This window comes from Brachycentrus maculatus, unplaced genomic scaffold (assembly GCF_059751285.1).
Source record: "Brachycentrus maculatus isolate JH-2025_06_01 unplaced genomic scaffold, ASM5975128v1 h1tg000104l, whole genome shotgun sequence".
NCBI classification, from domain to species: Eukaryota; Metazoa; Arthropoda; class Insecta; order Trichoptera; family Brachycentridae; genus Brachycentrus; species Brachycentrus maculatus.
Window position 1 is genome coordinate 132,929 of NW_028280858.1, and position 27,490 is coordinate 160,418.

Genomic DNA, 27,490 nt, shown 5'->3' on the forward strand with positions numbered 1-27,490 from the left:
TCCTCTACTTTCTATTCAGTTTTGGCCTGGCCAGAGTACAGTAATAACCCCTTGTATTTTTTCAAAATGTCGTTCGATAAAGTGCATTTACGTCATTGTTTACTTTATGAATTCCGTAAAGACAATACCGCGAGTGTGGCAACCAAAAACATTTGTGAAGTGTACGGAGCAGATGTCATCAAAGTTCGACAGGTACGAAGATGGTTTGCAAAATTCCGATCTGAAGATTTTTCACTCATTGATAAACCACGTACCGGGCGGCCATTGAAGTCTGATGAAGACGAATTAAAAGTCATAATTGACACCAATCCACGTCTAACCATCAGAAAGATTGTGTCAATGATGGGAGTCAACCAAACAATCGCATTAAGACATTTGAAGCGTATGGAATGGTTTCGCGGTACGACGTTTGGATACCTCATCAATTATCGGCTGCCAATTTATTGAATCGTGTTTCAACGCGCGTTGCTTTGAGTGCGAGACAAAAACATGAACCTTTTTCGCATCGTTTGGTGACGGGAGATGAGAAATGGGTCGTGTACAACAACGTGACAAGAAAAAGACATTGGACTATACCTGGACAAGCCCCATTAACAACTTCGAAGGCCGAAATCCATAAAAAAAGTTATACTTTGTGTTTGGTGGAATAATAAGGGTATTGTGTAATTTGAACTCTTGGAACACAATAAAACAAGTACAACACAACGATATTGTCAGCATTTATCCAAATTGAACATGATCCTTCAAAAGGATAGACCAGAATTGGTAAACAGAAAAGGGGCAGTGTTTCATCACGACAACGCGCGACCACATGTGGCTATGATGACCCAACACAAGCTAAATGAGTTAAATTGGGATGTTATGAAGCATCCACTGTATTCTCCAGATCTTGCTCTTTCTGAATTTTATTTATTCCGATCACTGCAAAAAAAATTAAATGATGAAAAAAATTATTCAATAGAGCAGGTAAAAACATCCCTTACTTCATTTTTCGCATCAAAATCCACGGAATTTTATACTACTGGTATTAATAAGTTGATAGAAAGATGGGAGAAGGTTATAAGAACTTATGGAAATTATATAATTTTTTAAATAAATAATACACAAGAAAAAATTTTTTTTAAAAAATGTATGTAAAAAACGGTCAAAACTTTTGCATCAACCCAATAGTTTTTATTTTATTATATATAATGCAGTTCCATCGAGAAATGTCAGTACAAATCTTAAATTCCTACAATATATTTTGCAGATCTCAAAATATTCACGATTTTGTGCAAGTTTTGTGTAAATAAATCGGTCGAAAAATAACGATTTATTTTTATTTTTTATTATTAATTCAGACACTGGATTATTCACTCTACAGACGATATATCAATGTGAGATGAAACATCTATCGTTTTTTATACGATAGAAAATGGAAGTCTGAGCATCCAAATGCCAGTTAAATCCCAGGTTGTATGTGATGTCAGCCTCGGGATGCTCAGACTTCCATCTACTTTCGTATAAAAAAACGATAAAAGATGGAAATCTGAGCATTCAAATGCCAGTTAAATCCCAGGTTGTATGTGATGTCAGCCTCGGGATGCTCAGACTTCCATCTACTTTCGTATAAAAAAACGATAAAAGATGGAAATCTGAGCATTCAAATGCCAGTTAAATCCCAGGTTGTATGTAATGTAAGCCTCGGGATGCTCAGACTTCCATCTACTTTGGCATGAAAAACGATAGAAGATGGAAGTCTGAGCAACCAGATGCCAGTTAAATCCCAGGTTGTATGTGATGTAAGCCTCGGGATGCTCAGACTTCCATCTACTTTCGTATAAAAAAAACGATAAAAGATGGAAGTCTGAGCATTCAAATGCCAGTTAAATCCCAGGTTGTATGTGATGTCAGCCTCGGGATGCTCAGACTTCCATCTACTTTTGTATAAAAAACGATAGATGTTTCATCTCACTTTGGGACAGCTATAATAATTTTTTTTAAATGTTTATTTTTGTCGTGACTATCAAACCGTGTGACTTACTTTTGATATGCGACAACATTCTTATTTAGCCTGTATTTTCGTTAGGAAGATCGTTCGTACACAGCCAGTAGTTATTAAGCATTTAATTCGTTACGTATTCGTAACGATTCACAGCAGACATTTGTTTTGCGTAAAACAATGGCATAATATCTGGGCACCAATTTGTATTTTTAAAATAGGACAGAATGTATCTAGCTTGTGTACGCTTTTAGCTTCCATCAACAGTAATCTTCCGCCTTGGATGTTTTCACCAATCATGTATTAATCGCTCACTCCTTTCAACAACGTCATATATATAAAAAAATGATTTTTCAGGAGATCGTTTTTTATGTTTAAAAATATAATAAAATGTATTCAAAATAAATATCAAGCCACTTTTTGAACTTTTTACTTTGCAACAGATCTTTTTATATAAAACCTGAATGTTTTTTTCTCCATTTGAAAAATATATAATATATTTAAAAAAATGATTTAACAATACCTTTATCTTCAAAATGCAAAAACAACACTTTCTGCCCTGTAGCGGGTAAATATTAAGTTAAAAATATGCAGCTTTTGCTGGGATATAGTAAATTTTCTGGTCATTCCGAAAACATGCACAACTGAAAATTGACCATTTTTTATATATGACGTTGTTGAAAGGAGTGAGCGAAATGCCACGTTTTAATGGGTTTGTGTGCTCGGTAAAAAAAACATCTTTGTTGCATTTACAAGTAATTTTGTTATAACAAAATGCTTTTTTAATTTAAGTTTTACTTAGTAAGTATTACTATTTCTTAAAATCAATTTCATACGTGTTTCGATGCATTTCGCATCACTTTCAAACACCGTATATGAAACTAAGTCTATTATTTTTTGACATCTCATCAAAGATGAAGAAGAATATGGAAGTCTGGGCATTTATGGGGCTTACGACCGTCATAGGCTGGTTTAAGTGATCACTTTACACACGTGTAACATTCACCAATTCTACCCATTATTGACAACCACACTACTCAAATTCTTGGAAGTTCTATATATATGAACCAATTTAGAAACCTTGTTCATGAATCACTAGAACTTCACTAGAGACATCTATTGGTGAGACGTAAAGAAGCTTTTTATTAAGCAGAAACTCTTATATTAGTATGTGAGATCCGAATCCTGGATTATAATCACACACATGAGAAACGCCAGAAAATACCATTTTCATTTTTATTATTAAGCTTATAATTTGACCAGATAATTTATTTACAACATTTTGAGTGTGTCCAAATACACACTCAAAATGTTGTAAACTAAGTCTAATTTTAGAGTTGTGTCCTCGGAACGTTGAAGGATGAAGAGTGGAGTAGGAGCTGGTTCTCCTTTTTGTTAATTTTTTATTTCTTATCAGTTGGAACATAGACAAAACACGTGTCACAATAGATTTTAAGAAATAGTGGTATTTATCAAGTAAAACTTAGATTAAAAATGGATAGATTTTACCACAAATAGAATGCCGAATTAATGAATGAAAATGCATGATAAATGCTATTTGATTGCATTAGCGTTAATCTGACACAAATCTCCCCGTCTCCTATTACATACTGCACTTGACCTTGTATCAAGATATGTATGTTGTGTAAATATAATTTTAAGTGCGAATAACCAAAACGCGGCGTGACGCCAAACGACGCTTTTTGTTATCCTTGCATAGCTTCTAACCCTTATCCGCACCCAACTGTGCATAGGGCACTGCATCATATAAACGCAGTGTTCTCTTAATCGTTAACACATGAATCAAAGGTGATCAGCCCTCTTAGGGTAATATTGTATATATTATACTATTATACTATTGTAATATTATACATAATGTATTTTCTTAATAATTACATTTATTATTCCTGCATGATTTGAACGTGCATACATTACACCAGTTGAGCAATTGGACACATCCACCTTTGTCCAACAGCCCTCATAATAAAGTGAATGGCCTCAAAATTTCGAATGACTGTTTCTAATTTTGTTTTGTATGGATGTAAACAAAAAAAATACAAGCCTACATCGCTTCGGGTTCGCCCACACGGCAATCGTACCCGGCTCAGATTCGCGCCAGTCACTAACGTGCAACAGCCAGAAACTACAGTAAACCCCCCTGTAACGTTATACAGGTTCAGCTTTATCGGAGGGAAAGTTATAGGGGGATAATATTAAAATTAATATTTTACATTTTAACCAGCGGAAATGACTGAAACGAGTCATTTAAAATTAAAAATTTTGAGGCCCAGCATTCGTTAAGTCACAACTTAATTTTCTCTTAATCCAGGTAACATTTTACGTAATTTATTTTTTAATTTAAACACTGTTTTTGCATTGAAAAGAAAAGACTTATTGAAAGGTAAGAAGTTTAAAAAATATATACATTTTTTTCTATATATATATATATATATATATATATATATATATATATATATATATATATATATATATATATATATATATATATATGTATATATATGTATATATATATATATATATATATATATATATATATATATGTATATATATATATATATATATATATATATATATATATATATATATATATATATATACATATATATACATATTTTTAGAGATAATAAACGAGTTCCAGTTCCTTGGATCTCAAATCAGCAATGAAGGAACTTGTGAAGGAGAGATTAGACGTCGTATCGCCATCGCCAAAAGTGCCATGTCTAAGCTAGACAAAATTTGGAAAGACCGGGGTGTGAGTAACAACACCAAGATGAAGCTTGTCAGGAGCTTGGTCCACTCCATTTTTCTCTATGCTGCTGAAACGTGGACTATAAAAGCAGCAGAAAGGAGAAAAATTGATGCCTTCGAAATGTGGTGTTGGAGGCGCATGCTCCGAATTCCATGGACAGCTAGACGCACCAATGAGTCCATTCGCCAGGAACTACGCTTGGATGGCTTGTCTCTGGCCAATATCTGTACCCGACGGATTCTCCAGTTCTTTGGACACGTTGCGCGTGGCAACGAGGATAGCCTGGAACGCCTAGTTGTGATCGGTAGCCTGGAGGGAAAGAGAGGGAGAGGAAGATCCCCCACACGATGGACCGATCAAATTAAGGCAGCAGCAGGCACCTCAGTGGTTGGAGCGCTACGTGCAGCGCAGTCAAGGGATAACTGGAGAAGAGTCATTGCTTCTGCAAGGGTCACAACCCTCAGCAATGAGGATTAAGACGGAGAAGAAAGAATATATATATATATATATGTATATATATATATATATATATATATATATATATATATATATATATATATATATATATATATATATACATATGTATATATATATATATATATATATATATATATATATATATATATATATATATATATATATATAAAAAACAAAAAATATCCAATATACATTTTTTTTTAAATTGGGGGGGTGAGCAGACATGTGACCTCCGGTGGAATGATTGCGACTTAACGAATGCTCGGCCTTAACCCTCTATAACGTTCCCTTCAATAACGCGGTACCTATCTCCAATGTTATAGGGGGGGTGTACATAAATTCCAGGTCGTTTATCATTTTTCCAACCAATAGTAATGCTTTTCGCCTTTTGTGACGTTGTGTCGGTACAAAGATCGACGGGGTTATCTGATCCGGTCGACTCCCTGCACGCGATATTGTGTGTATTATTTTGTGAACATACTAACACATTATTACACTTCACTCGCGCTATCTATGTGACTAATGATCACTGAACTTTGAATTCTTCGATACGCTAACATCATACCTGGACATTATCGCGCGGAACTTGCCGATAATTAAGTACCTAAGTTCTTTATTCTGACCAAAAATGTAAAGAAAGATATTTTGAATCAGTGACCTTGTCGATTAATATTATATTAATAATAATAATAAAACCCTTATCCGCACCCCAATGGTGCATAGGGCACTGCTTCATATGAACACATTGTTATCTTGATCGTTTACACACGAAGGAAAGGTGATCAGCCCTCCGCTTCAGGTACCAGTCCAGGGTAATATTGAATAAATATTACAGTGAAAAAATCACTTATATTTATTTGACCCCCCTGGGAATCGAACCCGGGACCTCCAGAACGGCAGCCGAGCGTGCTGACCATTACACTACAGAGGCGGATATCATATTAGTTTTTTTTTAATTACCTAACGTCCAAGTAACTCTGATATCTAGCTACGGCTTATGCAACACCGCTTATCATGACCCTACTCAGGCTTCAACTTTTTAAGTTTCATAGCCTATGCCTACTCGTGAGTGGATTTACTCTTAATGTTTAAAGTTACTATAATTTCATGTAATTCATGAGTGAAAATTCTAGGCAAAAACACTCGCTTTTTGAATCAGAGACCTTTTCGATTAATATTATATTAGTAGTCGACGACTAATAACAGACTTGGGTCAACTAATCGGTACATCTCTAAAATCATTCAGTGACGGATACTATTTTGTTTGCTGTTTTCTGATCAAAAACTTATTGGTTGTAACTTATTGGTTGATTTATTGGATCAAAAACTTATTGGTTGTAACTAAGTAGAATCTACTTAGTCCAAAAATGCAAAAAAAAAACGTACTACAAAAAAAATGTTCCTTACTGTGTATTGAGTTTGGACATCCGAAATGGCATTGCTGTTTTACCCATTGTGAAGTGAGATATATTCATATATTTTTAAAATATGTTATATTCGTTAGTATAATTTAAAAAAAATATATGCATTTTATCATCATTATTAAAATAATTGCATTTTGTAATTTTGGGATTTAAAGGTAAATTAACTTGTGGAGCTCACATTTTATTTGTCGATGTCGTAGAAAAGATTGAAAATGTTTGCACTAATTCTGTACCACTGTGTTCACTTCTATAGTATTTACAATCAAAGGGAATGCAGTGCCTTACATATTATTTCGAATGAATTAAAACATTTTGTTCGGAAAACATAATCGTTGCCATAAATTGTCTTGTCAATTTGTCTTCAATCAAATGTTTCTTAAATCTCTCTTTCTCTCTATACCATTCGTAGAATATTGTCGATTTCCCAGTAGTCGAAACCCTCATAAACCGAATTAATTGCACACGGAAAATTAACAAATGGGAACATTAATATCCTCTCATCTTTTTTTTAATCTCATCAAGTCCGATCTAAATATAATATTATGCACACACGGTGGTTTTTAAAATAGATCTGTACGATTTCTTCAAAATGTTAACATTAGTTACAGCTTGTCGAACATAACTACATGAAAATGTTATAATAATGTGTAAATGCAATAAATTCCCCATAAATGAATAATGTACACACTCATATTATAATATGATTAGCGTTTTGAAATACCATGCCTGACATTAATCTCATTTTAATCATCCGTATTTCTCAGTACAAGTAAATCAGAAAATACATTATGATTTATTTTTATATATTTTATGGTTTCTCAAAAATTTTAATAAATTCAACGCAGATGTAAGTTTGAAGTGAAAGGGAAATGCGTATTTTCCCTATTGAGGAATATTTATTTGGATATCTTTACAAATGTGGAATTATGAAAAGCCATTATCGATAAAATGAAGAAAGGTGTGTTGAGATGGTTTGGGCATGTGAATCGAATGAGCGAAGAAAGGATAGTAAAACAAATTTATTCGGCAAATGTGGTCGGTAATAGAAGCAGAGAAAGACCGAGAAAAACTTGAGATACGTATTTCAAATACTTAGTGATCTAGTCAGGAGTCGGAATAATCGGCGTGTATGTATGAGAAGATTTATGAATTTGGAAGAGGTGAAGATTGTGTGCAAATACAGATTTGTGTGACGTTCTTTTCTCGCTGCCTACCCCTGTGGAGAAGTGGCGTGATGGTTAGATATTTTGGAATTTTGCAATTGGAATAGTTCAAGTACTTGTTTTGTAATACTCGTATATCTGTTTTACTTGTTGTGGTCTTGTTGAATTCCCAAATAAAACAAAATATTAAAGTTTGACAGATCGTCGTTTTTCTTGTATCTTTGAACTTGTTATCCGTGAACGCGGTCCAGGGTGCATCGCCGCCCTGGACGCGTGGAATGTGTCCGATCTCGGACAAGGTAACATGTCGAGAGACTGTGAGCTGTCGGACCGCATTTAAACCGGTGCGCCGTGCCCGCTCGGCCGTGACGTGATCTGCCCCTTGCCTCTCGCCTCGCGCCTCCGCGTGACACCACCGCGCCCGGGGACAAGTCGCCGGGATGACCACGCGGCCACTGACCACACACCACACACCACACACTCTACCTCCGCACACCTAACCCAAACTCAAATATAAAATAGTTAGTCTGTGCCCAAACTGCGACGTTCTCTATTTTCAAGCTCCGCGTGTGTCATATCGAAGATTCTTTTTAGAAACGTGACGACACAATGACTGCCTTATGATATCATTAATATTTTTAATGTAATTTTTTGACATCACAACATAGATAGATAGAAGAAGAATATGGAAGTCTGGGCATTCACGGGGCTTACGACCATCATAGATTTAAGTGATCACTTTACACACGTATAATATTCACCAATTCTACCAATGATTGACAACCACACTACTCAAATTCTTGAATTGAACACAAATCTCGGCGAGTGGTTATTTACCAGTTTTTTGTAAAAAATAGTAAAAAAAATACTGCCCTGTTAATTCGGAGATAATCATATCGTTCACTCCTTTCAACAACGTCATATATCAAAAATCTTCAATTTTAAGTTGTGCATGTTTTCGGAATGTCCAGAAAATGTACTATATCCTAGCAAAAGCGGCATATTTTTAGCTTAATATTTACCCGCTACAGGGCAGAAAGTGTTGTTTTTGCATTTTGAAGAAAAGGTGTTGTTAATTTTTTTTTAATATACTTAATATTTTTCAAATGGAGAAAAAACATTCAGGTTTTACCTAAAAAGATCTGTTGCACAGTAAAAAGTTCAATAAGTGGCTTGATATTTATTTTTAATACATTTTGTTATATTTTTAATATTTAAAAACGATCTCCTAAAAAATAAAGTTTTTTGATATATGACGTTGTTGAAAGGAGTGAGCGATATCTTATATCCAGTAACGTTTGATACTTTATCGAAGGCCATATCTTGGTGATAGAACGAGAATCGCAATTTCCTGGACCGATCTATCGTTATGAAGTTCTGTTCTAGGTATCAACTTTAAAACCGGTATCGATCTTCTATAATGTTGCCAGTCTGAAGTATCGATTTCTAGTTTTAAATTCGGCGATGATCACAAATGTAGCGGCTAAAAGCTGTTAGTTCTGCTGTGCGAGAATATTGCGATAGATCATTCGCAAACGCGATGGATTGTAGTGTAGTCATTTATCCTTGGGCTAGCGAAAGATCTTGACGTCATCCGAACTAATATTACCCACGACCAGACAAAGAGGTTGTAGCAATTTTTCTCACGAGTAATTTGATGAATTATTTAGAAAAATAATTTAGTAAAATAGTGCTTAAGTAAAATAGACATAAGAATATAGAAAAAATGAGAGAACTCAACTGGATACTCATAAAAAAAAGACTGATATGCTTATTTTTTTATAAATATTTTTAAACGATAAGTAGTTTTGAATAAATAAAAAAATCTTAAACATGTAACTCGCAAAGACTGCCATATAAAATTTATTAAAAAAAAACAGAATCGCATAATTGTATTATCTATCTTCTTCTTCATCTTCAAACCCTTACCCGCACCCGATGGTGCATAGGACACTGCATCATATGAACGCAGAGTTATCTTGATCGTTAGCACATGAAGGAAAGGTGATCAGCCCTCCGCTTCAGGTACCAGTCCAAGGTAATATTGAATAAATATTAGAGTGAAAAAATCATTTATATTTATTTGACCCCTCCCCCTTAGAATCGAACCCGGGACCTCCGGTACGGTAGGCGAGCGTACTGACCATTACACTACGGGTTTAAAAATGTATTACGCGATGCTTGTGTGTAGAATGAAAGAATTTAAAAAGAAATCTTATGTGTACTGTACGAAAAGGTAATTATAAATGAGGTTGAATTAAGTGTATATAATAGTTTGTATTAAATGTAATATACATAAGCTTACTGAAGACATAAAATAAAATAAAAAGTGAATAAATCACAAAATGCATCGGGTTGTGGTCCCGTGTGTCGCGGACTCTTGGGTCAATTTCTGGGTTCGAGCCCACTCTACCACAATTTGATACCTATGTATTTCTAATAATGAGCCGCTTAAGGTGGAGACTGACCGGAGCATTTCGTTGTAACATAGCGTCGTAACATCGCTCGCGGCGAGCATCACCGAGCATCCAAAACTATGGATGGAGCGCTCGGCTCGGTGTACTGACTGCCTGAATGCTCGCATCGTAACGCGTTACGTTACGACGAAATGCTCCGGTCAGTCTCCGCCTTTAGGCTCACAGAAATAGTATAAAATAGAAGTATTTTTATAAATAATAAAAACACAAATATTTCTCTTATTTTTTTTAAATATCTGATCTTCTCAAACATCTTTGATGTAACGTAATTTGTTTGGAAATGACGTCAGGGAAGGATCGGTCGTATGTGTAATTTCTAATGGGATTCCGTAACATGACGTCTCCAAGTCGGCCGGCAAATCGTCACGCGGATACACGGAACTCGGCAAGTCGTACGCAATCCTCTCCTCGCCTTGGCTCAGAGCAACATTGAATTTGTATTCTATGTCATTGAAAGATTACAGTTATCAGCATTAATAATTCATTTTTCTGAAGCGTAGTTTCGGCCAAATGTTTCCGTTTATTCGGCTGCTAACCTGCGTACTATTATATAATATTCTAGTCATGAACTTGGACAAGGAATTATGTTTTGATGACCTTATTTTTATTTGCATGCAGATCTAGATAATATTCCATCGATCCCAAATTGTTACCTTACCTATTGCTAAATAGCTTCGATAAAAATGACACTCTCAACCTCTCCGACATAGGAAAACTTGTAAAAATGTATGAAGTTTGACTCTGAACAACACATCTTTAGGTGGAGACTGACCGGAGCATTTCGTCGTAACATAACGTCGTAACATCGCTCGCGGCGAGCATCGCCGAGCATCCGAAACTATTGATGGAACGCTCGGCTCGCTGTACTGACTGCCTAAATGCTCGCATCGTAACATGTTACGTTACGACGAAATGCTCCGGTCAGTTTTCACCCTTATGAGAAAATAAATGCACTTCGATTCAGTGTTCTCTACCAATGTGTACCTATGTGCTAGGGGCCGGACGCACTTCCGCGGGAAATTATTTTTTTAGAATGTATATTGGAATTTGACTTATTTTTAAAGAATATGTATTGAATTTTTTTATAATTGTTTAGAACTCCTTACCTTTCAATAACTCTTTTCTTTTCAAAATTATAAATTTATTTAGAATAAAAACTTATTTTTTCAATACAAAGACGGTATTTTAAGCAAAAAATTCATTTACGTCAAATGTTACCTCAAATGGGTTTAAAGAAAATTAAGTTGCGATTTATCGTATATTGGGCCTCAATATTATGTGTACGGGTGTTAAAACAATTTCCCATGTCAATCTTAATCTATTTCTAACAACCTACATTTCAAAATTTCATTCATATATTTTTTTAGATGGGAATTGCATTTATTATGTACCTCGCTTATTATGTACCATACAAGGAATCTCATTCATATTGTAATTGCGAATGACCGAGGAATTAGCGCGGTACATATCGCTCACTCCTTTCAACAACGTCATATATCAAAAATCGACAATTTTCAGTTATGGATGTTTTCAGAATGCCCAGAAAATGCACTATGTATTATTTATAATTCAATATTTACCCGCTTCAGGGCAGAAAGTGTTGTTTTTGCATTTTGAAGAAAGGGTATTGTTTAATTATTTTTTAAATATACTTAATATTTTTCAAATGGAGAAAAAACCTTCAGGTTTTACTTAAAAAGATCTGTTGCACAGTAAAAAGTTCAATAAGTGGCTTGAAATTTATTTTTAAAACATTTCATTATATGCTTAAACTTTAAAAACGATCTCCTGAATAATCAAGTTTATGGATATATGGCGTTGTTGAAAGGAGTGAGCGATATAAGAAACCAAATGCCGATGCAGTGAAAGCCTGGGAACATTCCCACTATTGGAAGTTGTGGCATTTGCGAACGAAATAACAGAAAATTCGTAAACGTGCGACGGAAAATGAATTAATTCGTAATCGGCTGATGTCGCCATGTGAACACGGCGGCACAATGCCCGTGCGGAATCTATCGGCCGTGATTTGAATATCAAATCAGTCACCCGTCGCTTGTGCGCATTATTTTTGCGAACAGATACAAGAACATAATTTGTCATTGTTTTTTTGTCGAATGAACTTGACGATTTAACTAACTAGAAATCTGACCGGGGCAAAATGACGCGCACTAACAAAAGTTATATCAAAATTACGAAATATATTTTAAAATGGCACGAATCATACTTTTTCGGGGTTATCCTTTTGATAATCAAATAATGACACTAATTTTTAATGAATTTTATCAATAGTTTAGTCATCCGTCGCTTGTGCGTGATATTTTTCCGACCAGATACAAAAACATTATTTGTTTGTTATTGTTTTTTCGTCGAATGAACTTGACGATTTACTAACAAGGAATCTGACCGGGCAAAATGACGCGCACTAACATAAGTTACATTATTTATTGATTCGGCATTGACTTTAAGGCAAGTTGATAAAAAAAATACTTTTGTAATACCACTTAATGAGTTTTACGGCATTACACGTGATAAGTTTCGAAAACTACAGATGTTTTCATCTATAGATGAAAAGTAAAACTGAATGTATAGTTTTATTTTTCACCTGTAGATGAAAACATTTGTAGTTTTCGAAATTTGCGTGTGTAATGAAATAAAACTCATTAAGTGGTATTATACAAGTGTTAAATAACTATGATAACTATCATCAAAATTACGAAATATAATTTAAAATGGCACGAATCCATACTTTTTAGGATTATCCTTTTGAAAATATAGTAATGATTGTATTTATTGATGTGGCGTTTAATTTGTTAAACTCCATAGTTTACTTTTTAACCCGATGGTTGCCAGAGACGAGATATCTCGGCAAATGGCGGAGTGCCCGTATGGCCAGAGACGAGATATCTCGTCAGTACTTTTGATGACGTATCACTCCGCAGTTTTAACTCATATTGACAATCTGTCAAAAACGGAACATACATTGCCATCAGTTGAAGTTGTCACAAAATATTTTATAAAGTTTTTAAATACTTTTAAGTGATTTATCGGTATCACTTTCAGCTGACAGTTGACAGATGTCATTAGGGCTACCACTCAAACCACTTGAAATATTGATTATTTTAATCGATTGTTTTGAACGCCAGGGGTTTTTATTTTGCTCAATTTTTTTGTGTTTTTCTTATTATTTTAAAATATTCCATTGATAAATAATAGTTGTGTGTTAATATTAAATTTTATAAAAACTTGCGTGTGCGACTTAGTGTGACAACCCTGAAAATTTGAAACTGGTTTAACTTCAAGAATAAAACTCTAACAATCGATGCGGAATATAATATTTGGTAAGTAAATTATAATTCAATAAAAACAACAACAAAAAAAATCTTTATACAACTTTTTTTTTTTCAAAAAAATACTTGGCCTGTTGAGCACTGCGGCGTAATTTATTTGCGGCCATGAAAAGGTTAAATATTAAATCAAACACTGTTATTTAGGGTCTACTAAGTTGTATGCTTTATTTTTAAAATACAATAATAATAAAAATAAAATGCGTGACAATTGTTTCGCCTTGTTAGGGCATAATCAGGGACAGTATTGAGACAGTGTTAGGGCAATATTCGACAATGTTAGAGTATTATTAGGAACAGTAGTTAATAATGCCCTAACATGGCGAAACAATTGTCACGCATTCACGTTTTCTTTTGAATAAAGTATATACAATTCAGTTGACCCCAAAAATCATTATATTATTTCGAGAAATAAAAATACTTTGTGTTTTGATCCACTCACATTTTTATTAACCAACTAGTTTCGGCAACAACCTGCTGCCCTCTTCAGGGTTTAATTTATGACTATTTTTATAACTATAATTATTAGTCATAAATTAAACCCTGAAGAGGGGGCAACTGGTTGTTGCCGAAACTAGTTGGTTAATAATAATGTGAGTGGATCAAAACACAAAGTATTTTTATTTCTCGAAATAATATATCAATATGATCCACAAAGTTAATGCTTTCAATATTCAAAACCAAAAATCATTGTTTGATTTTAATATTTTTTTAAATATATAACGTGGACACAGTTTTCTATAGCTACGATGTTTTATTTAAACCACCCATTCGTTCCGTCCTCAGTATCATTTAGATCGACTTTTTCGATCGCATATTTGTAAAAAAGACGACAACATTCCTGTTTTACCTGTTTTTTATCTGCAAACGTACTTTGTTTTCATCCCAGCCTTGGTTAATTCTCGCGTCATTATTTCTACTAGACTGCACACCGGGCATTCGCCATTCCGAGCTGGACTTCGATTAACATTCTCAGTAGTTGATTTTGCGATGTTTTTGTTTATTTTTTAACTTCATAATTGATTATTTAAATGAAACAGCTGAAAACCTAAACGCAAATCGCGTATCCAAGGGATTCGCTCAATTTGGGTCGCTTTCCAATTATTGCCATTTTTCATTGACTGTTACGTTTTTTTTCGGGGTATGAAATGCCACAAACCTGTTTCATTTGTCTGCGGCCCCAATTTAACCTTTTCGGGAGTACAATAATTGATGTCCGACTTTCTCTAGAGACTGGGTTCTTTTTACATTATTCTTTTTACGAAATCTATGTATTATGAAGATTAGGTAAAAATAAAAATAAAGTCACCATCACTTGGTTTTATTTTATGATAAAATTAAATTGCTGCACAATTAACATTGCTATACGAGTTACATCATACCAACTGACAGACGGACTTCGACGTTTATTAACGTCAATACTCCTTTGAGGAAAATTCGCATAGACGTTTATTTACGTCCATACTCCCGGAAAGGTTAAACGATTCTAGGTACGTACTGTGATTATTGTGCACGTACATGTGTACTAAAATAATGACTTTAAACGAGAATCGCCGATGACAATTTGCGGTTAGTCTTTTTTGCCGCGCGTCGTCGATACCGTCAACTTTTTGCGTTGTTCAAATTTTTAAATCGATTTTCTTGCCCATTAAGGGGATACAACGCAAACACAAAATTTACCTACCGACAACCGGAGAGGTTACACATCTCTTCATGCCTGTTGTTTTTTAAAGAATGTATTTTGGATTTTTTTTTGAATATTTATAAAAAAATATTTTATGTTTGTTTTAACTCCTTTCCTTTCAATCACTCTTTTCTTTTCAAAACCATGTAGTTATTTCGAAGAAAAACTTAATTTTTTAATGAAAAAAAGGTTTTTAAAAAAATTAAAAAATAAACCTTAAATGTCACCATATTTACTCTATTATTTGTTTTTTTACTGTACTATGACTAAGGTTTGTGAAGATATCTTTATACACAGTCAGAGATGTGATTATCAGGTTCTCATTTCATTTTACATTTACATTGTACCCGTTTACACTGTAACTTATTCAACATGTAGATTTTTATCAAAAACCTTTGGCACTATAGATATAATCGATATAAATACACTGTACTTATGATGACTAATTGAGTGTAGATTTACTGCTTATATCCCAATTAACACGTCGTTAATTATAATATGCACACAAAAAAAACTTTGACTCTTGATCATTTACCAATTCCTCTATTCTTCCCATTGTCCATATCTAATGGGATTAATTCTGGTCTGCAGGGATTAACATACAAAAAATGCCTTCATTCAGCACCAAACTTTACGGCTTTACAGTAGTCGGCAACATAGCATACACTTTTGTCATCAGTGACTGTAGTATGCTTTGTTATAAGCAAAAAGGACTTCGTTGTCGGCATATAAAATACAACATACACTAAATTCATCCTTTCTTGAAACGTATTTAATTAAACCTCTCAGTTCTTTCATATAATGCAATAGGTTATCGTATTAGAACATAAATTCAAATTTGCATTGTGCAACTAGAATCCGCTGTAATGCGGATGCTTAGATAATCAGCGGAAGTGTCCCTTAGAGACAAAATAAAGAGTTCGCGCATTCGTGGAAGCCTGGGCGTAACAGACATAAATAGGAAGGTAGAGGAAAGCCAATTGAGATGGTATGGGCATATAGGACGCAGAGAACCCGAGCATGTTGTAAACTAGGCAATAGTAATGGATCTTTCTCGAAAGATGTATATAGGAATACCAAAAAATTCATGGATGCTGCGAAGAAAGAACATGGTTCGAAGACAAAGCCTAGGTGATGTCTATGACAGAAGAACCTACAACCTGAGGACGAGGAAGGCTCACCCCAGCAGTCTAAAATGGTGATAAGTTGGGATGTAGCCAGGAAGAAGATTGTGCGTCTATATATAAAAATTCTACCAATTTTTGTTGAGGAATGAATCTCTATCAGTAGACAGCTTTACAATATTATAATATTTGTCTTCCTTGTTTCAGTATGTGCTGAAGGAGTCAGGCAACGAGTGGCTCGGAGATGAGGAGAGCCCTCTGGAAGGCTTCAGCTGGCGCGGGGGCTCGGAGAGAGACACTACGGGCATCCTGCTCTGGTCTGAGATCTTCCTCACGCAGCTGCCCAACGGGGAAAAGGTACCTAACTCCTAGAGATGCACCCAATAGTCAGTAGTTGGCAACTAGTTGACCGGTATAAAATGTAGATGGTAACAGTTGAGCTGGATACAATAGATTTCAATGAAGATACTGTATGCGCCACACAAAGATAGATCATTATTAAAAATTAAGCACTTGTATCGTATGAAACCACTAATTCAGTTTCATTTCACACTACTGGTTTTGAAAACTACTGATATTTTTACAACATACTGAGTGTGTCCAAATACTTGTTCACCGGTCTACAATAATGAACGTATCGTGACAATAAGTGTCACGTGTCAGGGAAACAATGGTAGACAACGTGTAGATACATTCATTATTGTAGACCAAATACAGATTTAGATAAAAAAAATTATACTTGGCTCAAGTAACACATCAAAGTTCAAGTAGCCCCATTCTACACTATTGAGCCACATTTTAAGCAAAAAATTAATTATAATCTGAGTATTATATTCCAAAAAAATACTTTTTCTTACTTTTACACACATCTGTTTGTCATTGTCACTAGTAGACACATTTGTCTAGTGTCACAGATGTGAATGTCAACTGCGGTCAAGGGGTCATTATAATGTAGTAATGTACTACTATCAGTGAGATGGGTAAACAAAATACTTCTTTGTTTGTTTGTTTCAATTGTAGGAATACTTTCAACAAATCACCACATTTCACTGACAAATAATGTATTTATTGACTAACTAAGTAACCATCACGGCGGGGGTAGGCAAAGAGAATAGAATGTCACACCAATCTTTCTTTGTACACAATCTTCGCCTTTTTCACATTCATACATCTCCCATACATACACAACGATTTAGCCAATTATTCATTATTATTATTAACGCTGCGTTTTAATTATTAGGACTTAAATGTATAAACATGACATACATATCTTGATACAAGGTCAAGTGCAGTATGTAATAGGAAACAGGAGATTTGTGTCAGATAAACGCTAATGCAATTAATTAGCGTTTATTATTTTCATTAATTGATTCGGCAGTCACATTGTGGTAAAATCTATCCATTTTTAATTTAAGTTTTACTTAGTAAATACCACTTTTTTTATAATCCATTGTGACATGTGTTTTCACCGTCATTTTCAAACATTGAACACGGAATGCATTGAAACACGTGTCACAATAGATTTTAAGAAATAGTGTTATTACTAAGTAAAAATTAAATTAAAAATGGATAGATTTTACCATAAAGTGACGGGTGAAGCAATTAATGAAATTATTTATTCTTTATTATTTTCCATGAAAATAATTATCACCATTAATAAAATTCCATTACCAAACTAAACGCCTTTACATTAATTCACTTGGTTAAATATCAGTTTGGTCAATTATCTGTTCAACAAAAAATTACCCTTGTTAGTAAGAATTGTATCGCACGGTTTTGTTGGGACGCTGGTTTATATTAGTTAATTTTTGATGCTCATATGTATATTACGAATTATGAAGTTCCTTCAGGACATTCGCTCGGAGGTATGTCCTCACCGCTAAATGTCCAGCATCTCTTATCGCTAAACTCTCCAAAAATCAATAATGCAATCATAAAGCACTTATATCACAAAAAAAAATTGCAAGTATTATTATATGGTAATCATTTTATAAAAGTGTTAATTTACACCGTAAAAAAATACCAGTGGCATGTATCACTCAATTTTAGGTGTTTTGCCAAAAAAATAAATGTATATTACATATTCAAGTGTAATACTGCTTTCGGTTTGAGGTTATGATTGAAATTTAATTTTTATTTCAATGAATTTGACTGGCTGTTACAGGTAGCCGTGCTTCTGATGGACACACAGGGGGCCTTCGACAGTGAGAGTACGGTGAGGGACTGCGCCACGGTGTTCGCACTCTCCACTATGGTGTCCTCGGTACAAATATATAACTTGTCACAGAATATACAGGAAGATGATTTGCAGCACCTGCAGGTATGACACTATCAAGGTTATCTTCCTTGTACATATTTTAACAAGAAGGATATTAAGTCTGACATCTCAAATATTCAAATTCAAAATGCAATCAGCCTAGAACATTTTTTGGCACTCTTCTTTTTAGAATATATATTGAAATTTGATATTTTTTAGAATACTTATTGAAAAAATATTTTTAACTCCTTACCTTTCTATAACTATTTTCTTTTCAAAACCGTATATTTATTTTGAAGAAAACTTATTTTTCCAATACAAAAATATTGTTTTAAGAAAAAAATAGATTACGTAAAATGGTTTCGTGTTGATGACAGAATTATAGATTTTTTGATATTATCAACTTTTTTTATAACACCAATTTTTGCCTTTCTTCCAAAATCATTCATTCGAATCAAAGTATTGTACAAACGTTGATAATCATATAATTTTTAACAACTTTTTTTATTGAAATTGCAATATATCTGTGTGTTTTTTTAAATGTCATTTTATTAGTGCTTCAAATATTGATTAGTTACTTTCATTATAACAGGACAGTTATACAAAATGTATCTTTTTTTTAGTTATTTACGGAGTACGGTCGCCTGGCGTTAGCGGACAGCGGTAGAATACCATTCCAACGGCTACAGTTCCTAGTCAGGGACTGGAGTTTCCCTTACGAAGCGGCTTATGGTGCCGAGGGCGGACAAACAATATTGCAAAGGAGATTAAAGGTAATAATTTTCCACATATATTTATAATTTAATAAAGAGATTCAGGTAATTTTTGTGCTAATTATTTAATTTTTATTTTTCAGCTCTCTGAAAAGCAGCACCCAGAACTCCAGTCTCTTAGAAAACATATCACATCTTGCTTCACTGAAATCGCTTGTTACCTGATGCCTCATCCTGGCCTTAAAGTTGCTACTAACCCACATTTCGATGGAAGATTATCAGGTAAATATTGATATAAATATTAACACACTAAGGGTGTTTGTCCACTGCACGGAATTACACGGTACGTTACCGTCCAGCATGCCAGTTAGCGTTTTTAAACGATGATTGGCTTGGATTGGCATGTGCTTTTGTCCATATTTTTTCGGATTGGTGCTCTTGATCTGTGCGTGAACACGTTGCACGTAAATTCGATCATGCTAAACTGTCATAGTCGCTTTCATTTTTCAAAACCAGACTACCGGACGGTCAAATTCCGGGTAGTGGACAGTCGCCCTAAGGACGGGAAAGGTATTTCTACCTATTTGGTTGATTGATGCTTAAGGACGGGAAGGGTATTTTAACTTTCTGGGCCGGCCTCATTTCAAAGTCAAAAATAAGGAATTATGTTTTTATATGAATATTATGTACCAATCTCTTTGATAAGATCTTAACTATATGTACATAATTATCAAATCCCGTCGCCAGCGGTCTGCAGGCGTAAAAAACACCCGTCCTTAGTATGTTAATACATTGTTTGCGGAAATTGCCTTAAAGTGTCTTTTACATACTGTCGGTGGAGAGCGAGAGACAGTGAAAAGCGTTCTATTAGCTTACTTTTGGTAGAGCGCGAGAGATGCCAAAAACATTGTACAGATTAGAATTGGGATTGCGATTACTTGTGATTAGCATATTGAGGGTCGGGCAGCAAACCATCTGAGGATAATTAGGGTCGGTTTGACGAAAAACCCATTCAACAACAATGTGTCAAATAACCTAATAACCTACTCTAGGTGACTATTCTGTACCATTGAAGACAAAAAAATTAAGCTGTCATTTGTGATATATCGCTCACTCCTTTCAAGAACATCATAAATCAAAAATCGTCAATTTTCAGTTGTGTATGTTTTCGGAATGCCCAGAAAATGTACTATATCCCAGCAAAAGAGGCATATTTTTAACTTAATATTTACCCGCTACAGGGAAGAAAATGTTGTTTTTGCATTTTGAAGAAAAGGTATTGTTTAATTATTTTTTTTAAACACAATTAATATTTTTCAAATGGAGAAAAAACCTTCAGGTTTTACCCAAAAAGATCTGTTGCACAGTAAAAAGTTCAATAAGTGGCTTGATATTTATTTTGAATACATTTTATTATATTTTTAAACATAAAAAACGATCTCCTGAAAAATCAAGTTTTTTTTTTATTTATGACGTTGAAAGGAGTGAGCATTAAGTTTAGATGAGTATTTCTCTAAATGTGTGTTCTTATTTGTAGATATCGAAACAGAATTCAAGAAATCCCTCCAGACCCTTGTGCCCATGCTATTAGCACCGCACAATCTTGTACTCAAGGAAATCAACGGGCAGCGGGTTAAGGCGAGAGATCTCGTGCAATATTTCAAATCTTATATCAATATATACAAAGGAAATGAACTCCCGGAACCCAAGTCTATGTTGGTTGTAAGTATATTCAATGCTAATTTATTGGGTCTGTGTGTGTGTATATATGATACCCATTGTTTCTTAAAAATCTTAGTTCATTAAAAAAACGTAATACAGTAAAACCTCGATAAAATGGACCTTTTTTAAAATGAACTTCGGATGTAAGGGACAAAAAATTCGTAATTCAAAATATTAATTAAATTTGATTGGTTTAATTCATCACTTTTGTCAACAAAATTACAATCTTTACAAAAACAAAATTGCGATGTTGTAATTTTTTATATGGAAAGTGAATGATTTTTATCATTAATTCATTTACTTTATCCTGGTCTCTTCAATTTTATATTCTTAAGCTTTTAATTTGTTATATGGTCTAGCGCTTACCTTAACATTTTTGTGAAATACATTCAGAGTGTCCTATACACTGTTTAACTATTCAGTTTAAGTGTCTATACGCTTAAGGTATGTTCTTGTCATTCATTCATTCAAACCCTTATCCGCTCTCAGTGGTGCATAGGGCACTGCATCATACAAACGCAGTTTTATTTTGATCGTTCTTATAGTTGAAATTTAATATGTACATAATAAATAACCAGGCAACGTCAACTATTGTGACATAAAATCATCAGCACCCGATAATACCCTTTTGTAATTAATTTTAAGTATCCATATTTTAAATGCATTTGGAAAATCTATTTGACATTGATTTTTCACCTTATTTACAATATGCAATATCAATCACAAGTAAATATAGGGAAAATTGTGATTAGAAAGCTTGTATCTCTTTTCTGCTGTTCAAGCAATCTTAACGGTTTTTGTTTTAAGGCAACCGCAGAAGCCAACAACCTCACGGCCGTGGCCGAAGCCAAGGAGACGTACAATCTGCTGATGGAGGAGGTGTGCGGCGGCACTCGCCCGTACCTGCAGTCCCAGCTGCTGGAGGCCAACCATCTCCGCATCCGGGACAAGGCCATCGGAGGATTCCAGGCCAAGAGGAAGATGGGCGGAGACGAGTTCTCCGAGTCCTACAAGGAGCAGCTTAGCAAGGTCAGACAATGCTTTCATGCTATTGCGTTTTACTGACATCATTGTGTGTTTTTTTGTCAATGTTTCTTAGACAATATTTTACACAATATCTGGATTTAATCCTACAAAAGAAATTTGTAAAAAAAATTAGAATCATTCATGTGACATACGATATATGTATACAAATGTTAAAAAATTGGAGTGATATTGTTGTTCAATCATGAGAAATTTGATTCAAAATCGTAAAAAAAAATATGTATATTTATGCTATTGTCAACTTTTTTACTTTATTTTTTAATAATTATTTTGGTAACCTGCAGAAACTTTGCACTTGGTGTATTTTTGTTAGAACTTGCATTTTTTATTGCTGTACTTTTCTTGCATGGCTACAAGATCTGTTATAACTTTGTCTCTTTCTTACATAGGAAGCTTTCCCACGAATACTGGTGTCAGTTTCCATTCCATGATCAAATCGTTGACTTGATCCTTCATTCCATGAATTAAGTGAAACTTCTTTCGTATGCATGATAAATTATTTCAAAATTTTCCAATAAATATATTTTGTTTCAGTTTTATCAAAACAATGAACACTAAATCTGAAAAAATTTTGCCTCTGATGGTGTTGACTGAAGAAGAAAATTCTTATTCTAAGATACGACATGATAATATTGTCTCGTCTTTTAGTAGTGACGTTTAATAATAAAATAATAAAACCCTTATCCGCCACCCCAATGGTGCATAGGGCACTGCGTCATATAAACGCATGATCGTTTACACATGAAGGAAAGGTTATCAGTCTCCGCTTCAGGTACCAGTCCAGGGTAATATTGAATAAATATGACAGTGAAAAAATCACTTATATTTATTTTACCCTCCTTGGGAATCGAACCCGGGACCTCCAGAACGGTAGCCGAGCGTGCTGACCATTACACTACGGAGGCGGACTGACGTTTAGTCGTGGAAATATATGTACTACATAAAAAAACAGTAAAAAATCTGTCCATGATAATATCGCACGTATCATTTTCAGGACTTGGAGGAATCATTCAATCAGTTTAAAGCCCACAATGAGAGCAAAAACATATTCAAGGCGGCTCGAACTCCTTCAGTCATATTTGTTATAGCCATGTTCTTCTACATAATGAGTGGAGTGTTTGGACTTGTGGGAATTTACTCTGTAGCTAATGTGTGCAATTCCTTAATGGGCATTATGCTCATCACACTGGTGATCTGGGCGTACATTCGGTAAGTACTGCCACTTTTTATTGTGACCATTATTATCAGTTAAATCTTTCTATTCAAATATTATCTGAGGGTAGAGAATTGTTACAGGTTTTTCAACATTATATCTCTCATTTGGTGCAACAATGATGTAACTTTACTTTTATTTTTGATAGCATTATTTACATTGACAGAATTGATTTTGTGGTGAAATGCTGCGAGATGGCACGAGTGTCATTGTAGAATTGAGTAAAATGGCGTCATTTCTGTTGCTACAGTGTCTGGAATCTACTCTAATATGTATTTCTAAAAGTGTAATTATGCTACTGTTGCACCAAATTAGCGATGTGTTAGAAGTGAACTGACTGTTATTTAGTTGATTCTAAAAATTAGTTATCATAATATCCCATATTCCAAAATAACAAATGCATTTTAAAACTGTTTCTAAGTAGCTTTAAAACAAAACTCAAATTGAAACATTCATAACAGCAGATTTTACAAAATTATCTCATGAATATCCAAATTTTACAACAAATTCGGTTGAATGATGAAAAGTAATAGAATTGAAAGCCGTCAATCATTATTTGGTAACAAATTTCCTCTGAACATATCTTAACATCAGCTTTTAATCACTCTTTAGGTACAGCGGAGACTTCCGGGAATTTGGTGTTAACATAGACGAAATCGCTTCATTTTTGTGGGATAATGTGAGTACATTTTCAATGATTATAATTACAATGAATGATATATTACCTTAAATATGAATCCAGTCACTGTTAATTAAAGAATACATTGTTTTTTAACTGAACTTCAAATTTACAATTTTAGTACCATGACCCTTGTTATGGTGGCCAAAAAGTGAAGAGAAATTAATAATTTACAGGTTGAACAAACCAAAAATTGGCGAATGCGTAGGAACATCATTATGATATCGCTCACTCCTTTCAACAAAAGGAAAACAAAACAAAAGGAAAACTTTCAAAGGAGTGAGCGATATGTTGATGTTTGGAATTTAGATTTGATATTTATGAATATTGTTCTAAACTAGCTGAATGTTGTGGTATAAATATCTATTATTTGATATGGCTTATTAAAAAAAATATAATACATCACCTTTTTTAATTTTTTTTATTATTTCGGCATTCACTTTGTGGTGAGATATAAATAAATAAAAAATAAATAAATTGTTTTTTTACCACTTAAGTATTATATTGTTACAACTAGTTTCGGAAGCTACAGATGCTTCCATCTAAAGGTTAGAATATTTATCACATTATCAACCAGAACTGAAGAATGCAAATTCGCTACTTTAGCATGACTATATATATATATATACATTATATGTCTTTTAAATCTGAACAACCTTAAGATTGAGTTTCAAACAGATTCAAAAATACTTTGATTTCTTTTGACTTTTGTGCCTCAACCTTTCCCGTAAATAGTGATAAATTGTGGCATTGCCCAGCACAAAATGGATGTAACAAGTATTATTTCCCACTGCGTAGTTAATGAAGCCGGTCTACCAGAGCGTAGTGGAGAAGAGCATCCAGCAAGCGGCCGTGCACGTAGCGGAGCGCGCGGTGAACGGCAAAGCCAAGCAGTTGTGATATCCGCCATCCACTGGACAGCGGAACTACTTATTCCGCCTCCAATCTTCCCGCTCCCCTTAGGGCCAGTCCCCGCCCTTCTCATCGCAGGACACTCCCGTTACAACGAGTCATTTGATCTTGCCTTTAAATTTATCGTTAGAAACTTCGTATTTGAATCATTACTGGTCGGATATCATTAAATTTCCAATGTTGTAAATATGCATGATATTGAAATCCATCACAATTGCGAGCAAGTGGTGTTCTGCAATCGCGTGCAGCGGTTCACGTTCTATCTACAGCGATCCATTCTGATTGGATCTGGAGCGCACTGCGAAGCGTGCAATTTTGTGATAGCGGCAGCACTCTCCATTGGCGAACTCGCAGATACTCAAAGCGTTGTTTGCTGGCGTAGTGGATGCCTATCAAAACCATATTTTCTTATATTTTTTTTTATCGTTTTGTACAATTAAACAATCACTTTTTAAATGCATATTCAAATTGATAAAGATGTATATTATTTTTAAAATATGTATATTGTATAAATAAATTGTTTTCGGGCGGACCAATGCCGAGGCTTTTTGGTTATCCGATATATTGAAAAAGCTACATGTGTATTATAGTTTTCCACAAATGATTTTATAGAATCTCATTCAAGCAAAGTGATATTCTGAATTTTAAACTTGTTCATTCTCGAAGCAATTATAAAAATAACAAATGCCCGATGTAATAATTATGTCGACATTTAACAAAACTACTTCATACATATTTAGTGTCTAACCATCTGAACTCCATAATGTAAAATAATTTCTCTCTCTCGGAAAAATACTAGTAGTGTAAATTTGACTCCATCAAATAGTTAAAAACATTTATAGTCAAACATAGATTAATGTTGTTTTCTGTCTAATATAGCATAGAAGAAAATCTGATTGTGGTGTGTCTCTTCCTACCATCTGGGATTAAATGCCTTTGGATTATCGGGAAATCCGTGACATTCAATAGAATTGTTATCTTTTGCCTTATTAACCTTCCCCTCCCGGTGATATGTATGTACTACAACTCGACTATGTATGTACTATAATAGATACAGACTCACAATTTTTGTATTACTTTTTACATAAAAGTATTATAATATTTATAAAGTTATTCATTTGCAGCGATAAAACTAAATAATTTGTGAAAAAACCGGGGATAAAATCACCGGTACACAAACGTTTCCCGGTGTGTGCTTGCTTGCTGTGATTGCGTATACGCGCATGTAGTGCCGTGTTTACTGCGTAGTGCGCAGATCGTCTTATGCGGCGATCATGTCGGTACGCTAGCTATTGCGGCTGCTTGTGATATATTTTTTTCTCGTTTTCAAATACTTACCAGAGCTAACATTACAAATTGTTACATTTCAACTTTAACTATGGTCAATAAAAGCAATATTTAGGAATATTGACATTCCCGTTTTTAAACCACATTTTCATATGGTGTACAAAATACATATGACCATTGTACGCGGAAGTTTTTTAGCACTGTAAGGCAAAAGGTTAAAATGAAGGATGCTGTAGATTAGAAGAGATGTTGCCCCATTAGGTTGTAAACCTCAGGATAACAAACATTGTTATGTGAAAATTTGCTCATGCCGAATATTACTTCACTCGGCGGTAATAAATTGTGGTGTTTCTCTCATGTGCTCTTAGACATAAAAATAGTTTTATCTTCCCTTTTTATAGTTTTAATATCTGTGTTCACAAAATATCCAGCTGCGACTATCCTTATATGTTCAGCCGGTGAATATATCTGAGATCGGTTTTAGTAATCTCTTTAATCAGTTTTGGTAGATTATATTTTTAAAACAATATTTGTATTTTGACATTTGGCAATACAATCATGCAATGTGTATAAGCATCGTACATGTATTTAATATATATAGTTGAAAGTAATCCGTAGTAATATTCGAAAGTTCACAGTTGCTCCGTACTTTTTGTCAACTAATCGCAACCGCCAGTTTTCTAGTCTGATACACTTCAAGCAACGTTAAATCAACAAATTTTTTATCTAAAAAAGCAATATATTTAAGGTATCGAGGATAATGCCACTAGCGATGTTATTGTACATTTTATCTTGTATTAACCTTAGATTTTGTGTCATTTAAATCGCCTTTTGATTTCATCTGTTTTAAGTGGTTGTGATTTGTGATAGCCGAATCGATGTTGTAACTATGTATGTATCGGTACTTCGAAATTATTATAATAAACACACCGTTACACTTATCATGTGTCGTAATAATAATAATAATCATTGCCCAGGCTAATAATAATGCATACTATGTATTTTGTAATAATAGATGTACACAATTTAAACTATAAACTCAATGTCAACTCATTTCAATAATGTATGTGGTTTATTGTATGTACATGTGTGTATGTGCCCCCAATCATATTGTACAGTTTGCCAATAAATCTTCTCGGAAAATATGCAGTCTCCAACAAATTGATAAAATGGGGAATAATATTGCTTTAAATTACTAAACAAAATATATACATAGTCA

General features: G+C 34.1%; 1 protein-coding gene across 3 annotated transcripts in view; it reads left to right on the forward strand.

Moving 5' to 3' along the window:
* The window catches only part of atl (atlastin GTPase), a 41,554-nt gene extending 15,777 nt beyond the window's left edge, over positions 1-25,777 (forward strand). For all 3 annotated transcript variants that reach the window (XM_088258793.1, XM_088258795.1, XM_088258794.1), the window contains exons 3-11: positions 16,652-16,801; positions 18,609-18,764; positions 19,325-19,474; positions 19,558-19,696; positions 20,952-21,136; positions 21,944-22,165; positions 23,175-23,389; positions 24,006-24,072; positions 24,871-25,777. In XM_088258793.1, the coding sequence (XP_088114919.1) occupies positions 16,652-16,801; positions 18,609-18,764; positions 19,325-19,474; positions 19,558-19,696; positions 20,952-21,136; positions 21,944-22,165; positions 23,175-23,389; positions 24,006-24,072; positions 24,871-24,972 (1,386 nt within the window). In that variant the 3' untranslated portion in view covers positions 24,973-25,777. The remainder of the gene's footprint in view (positions 1-16,651; positions 16,802-18,608; positions 18,765-19,324; positions 19,475-19,557; positions 19,697-20,951; positions 21,137-21,943; positions 22,166-23,174; positions 23,390-24,005; positions 24,073-24,870) is intronic.
* Positions 25,778-27,490: the final 1,713 nt, after the last annotated feature.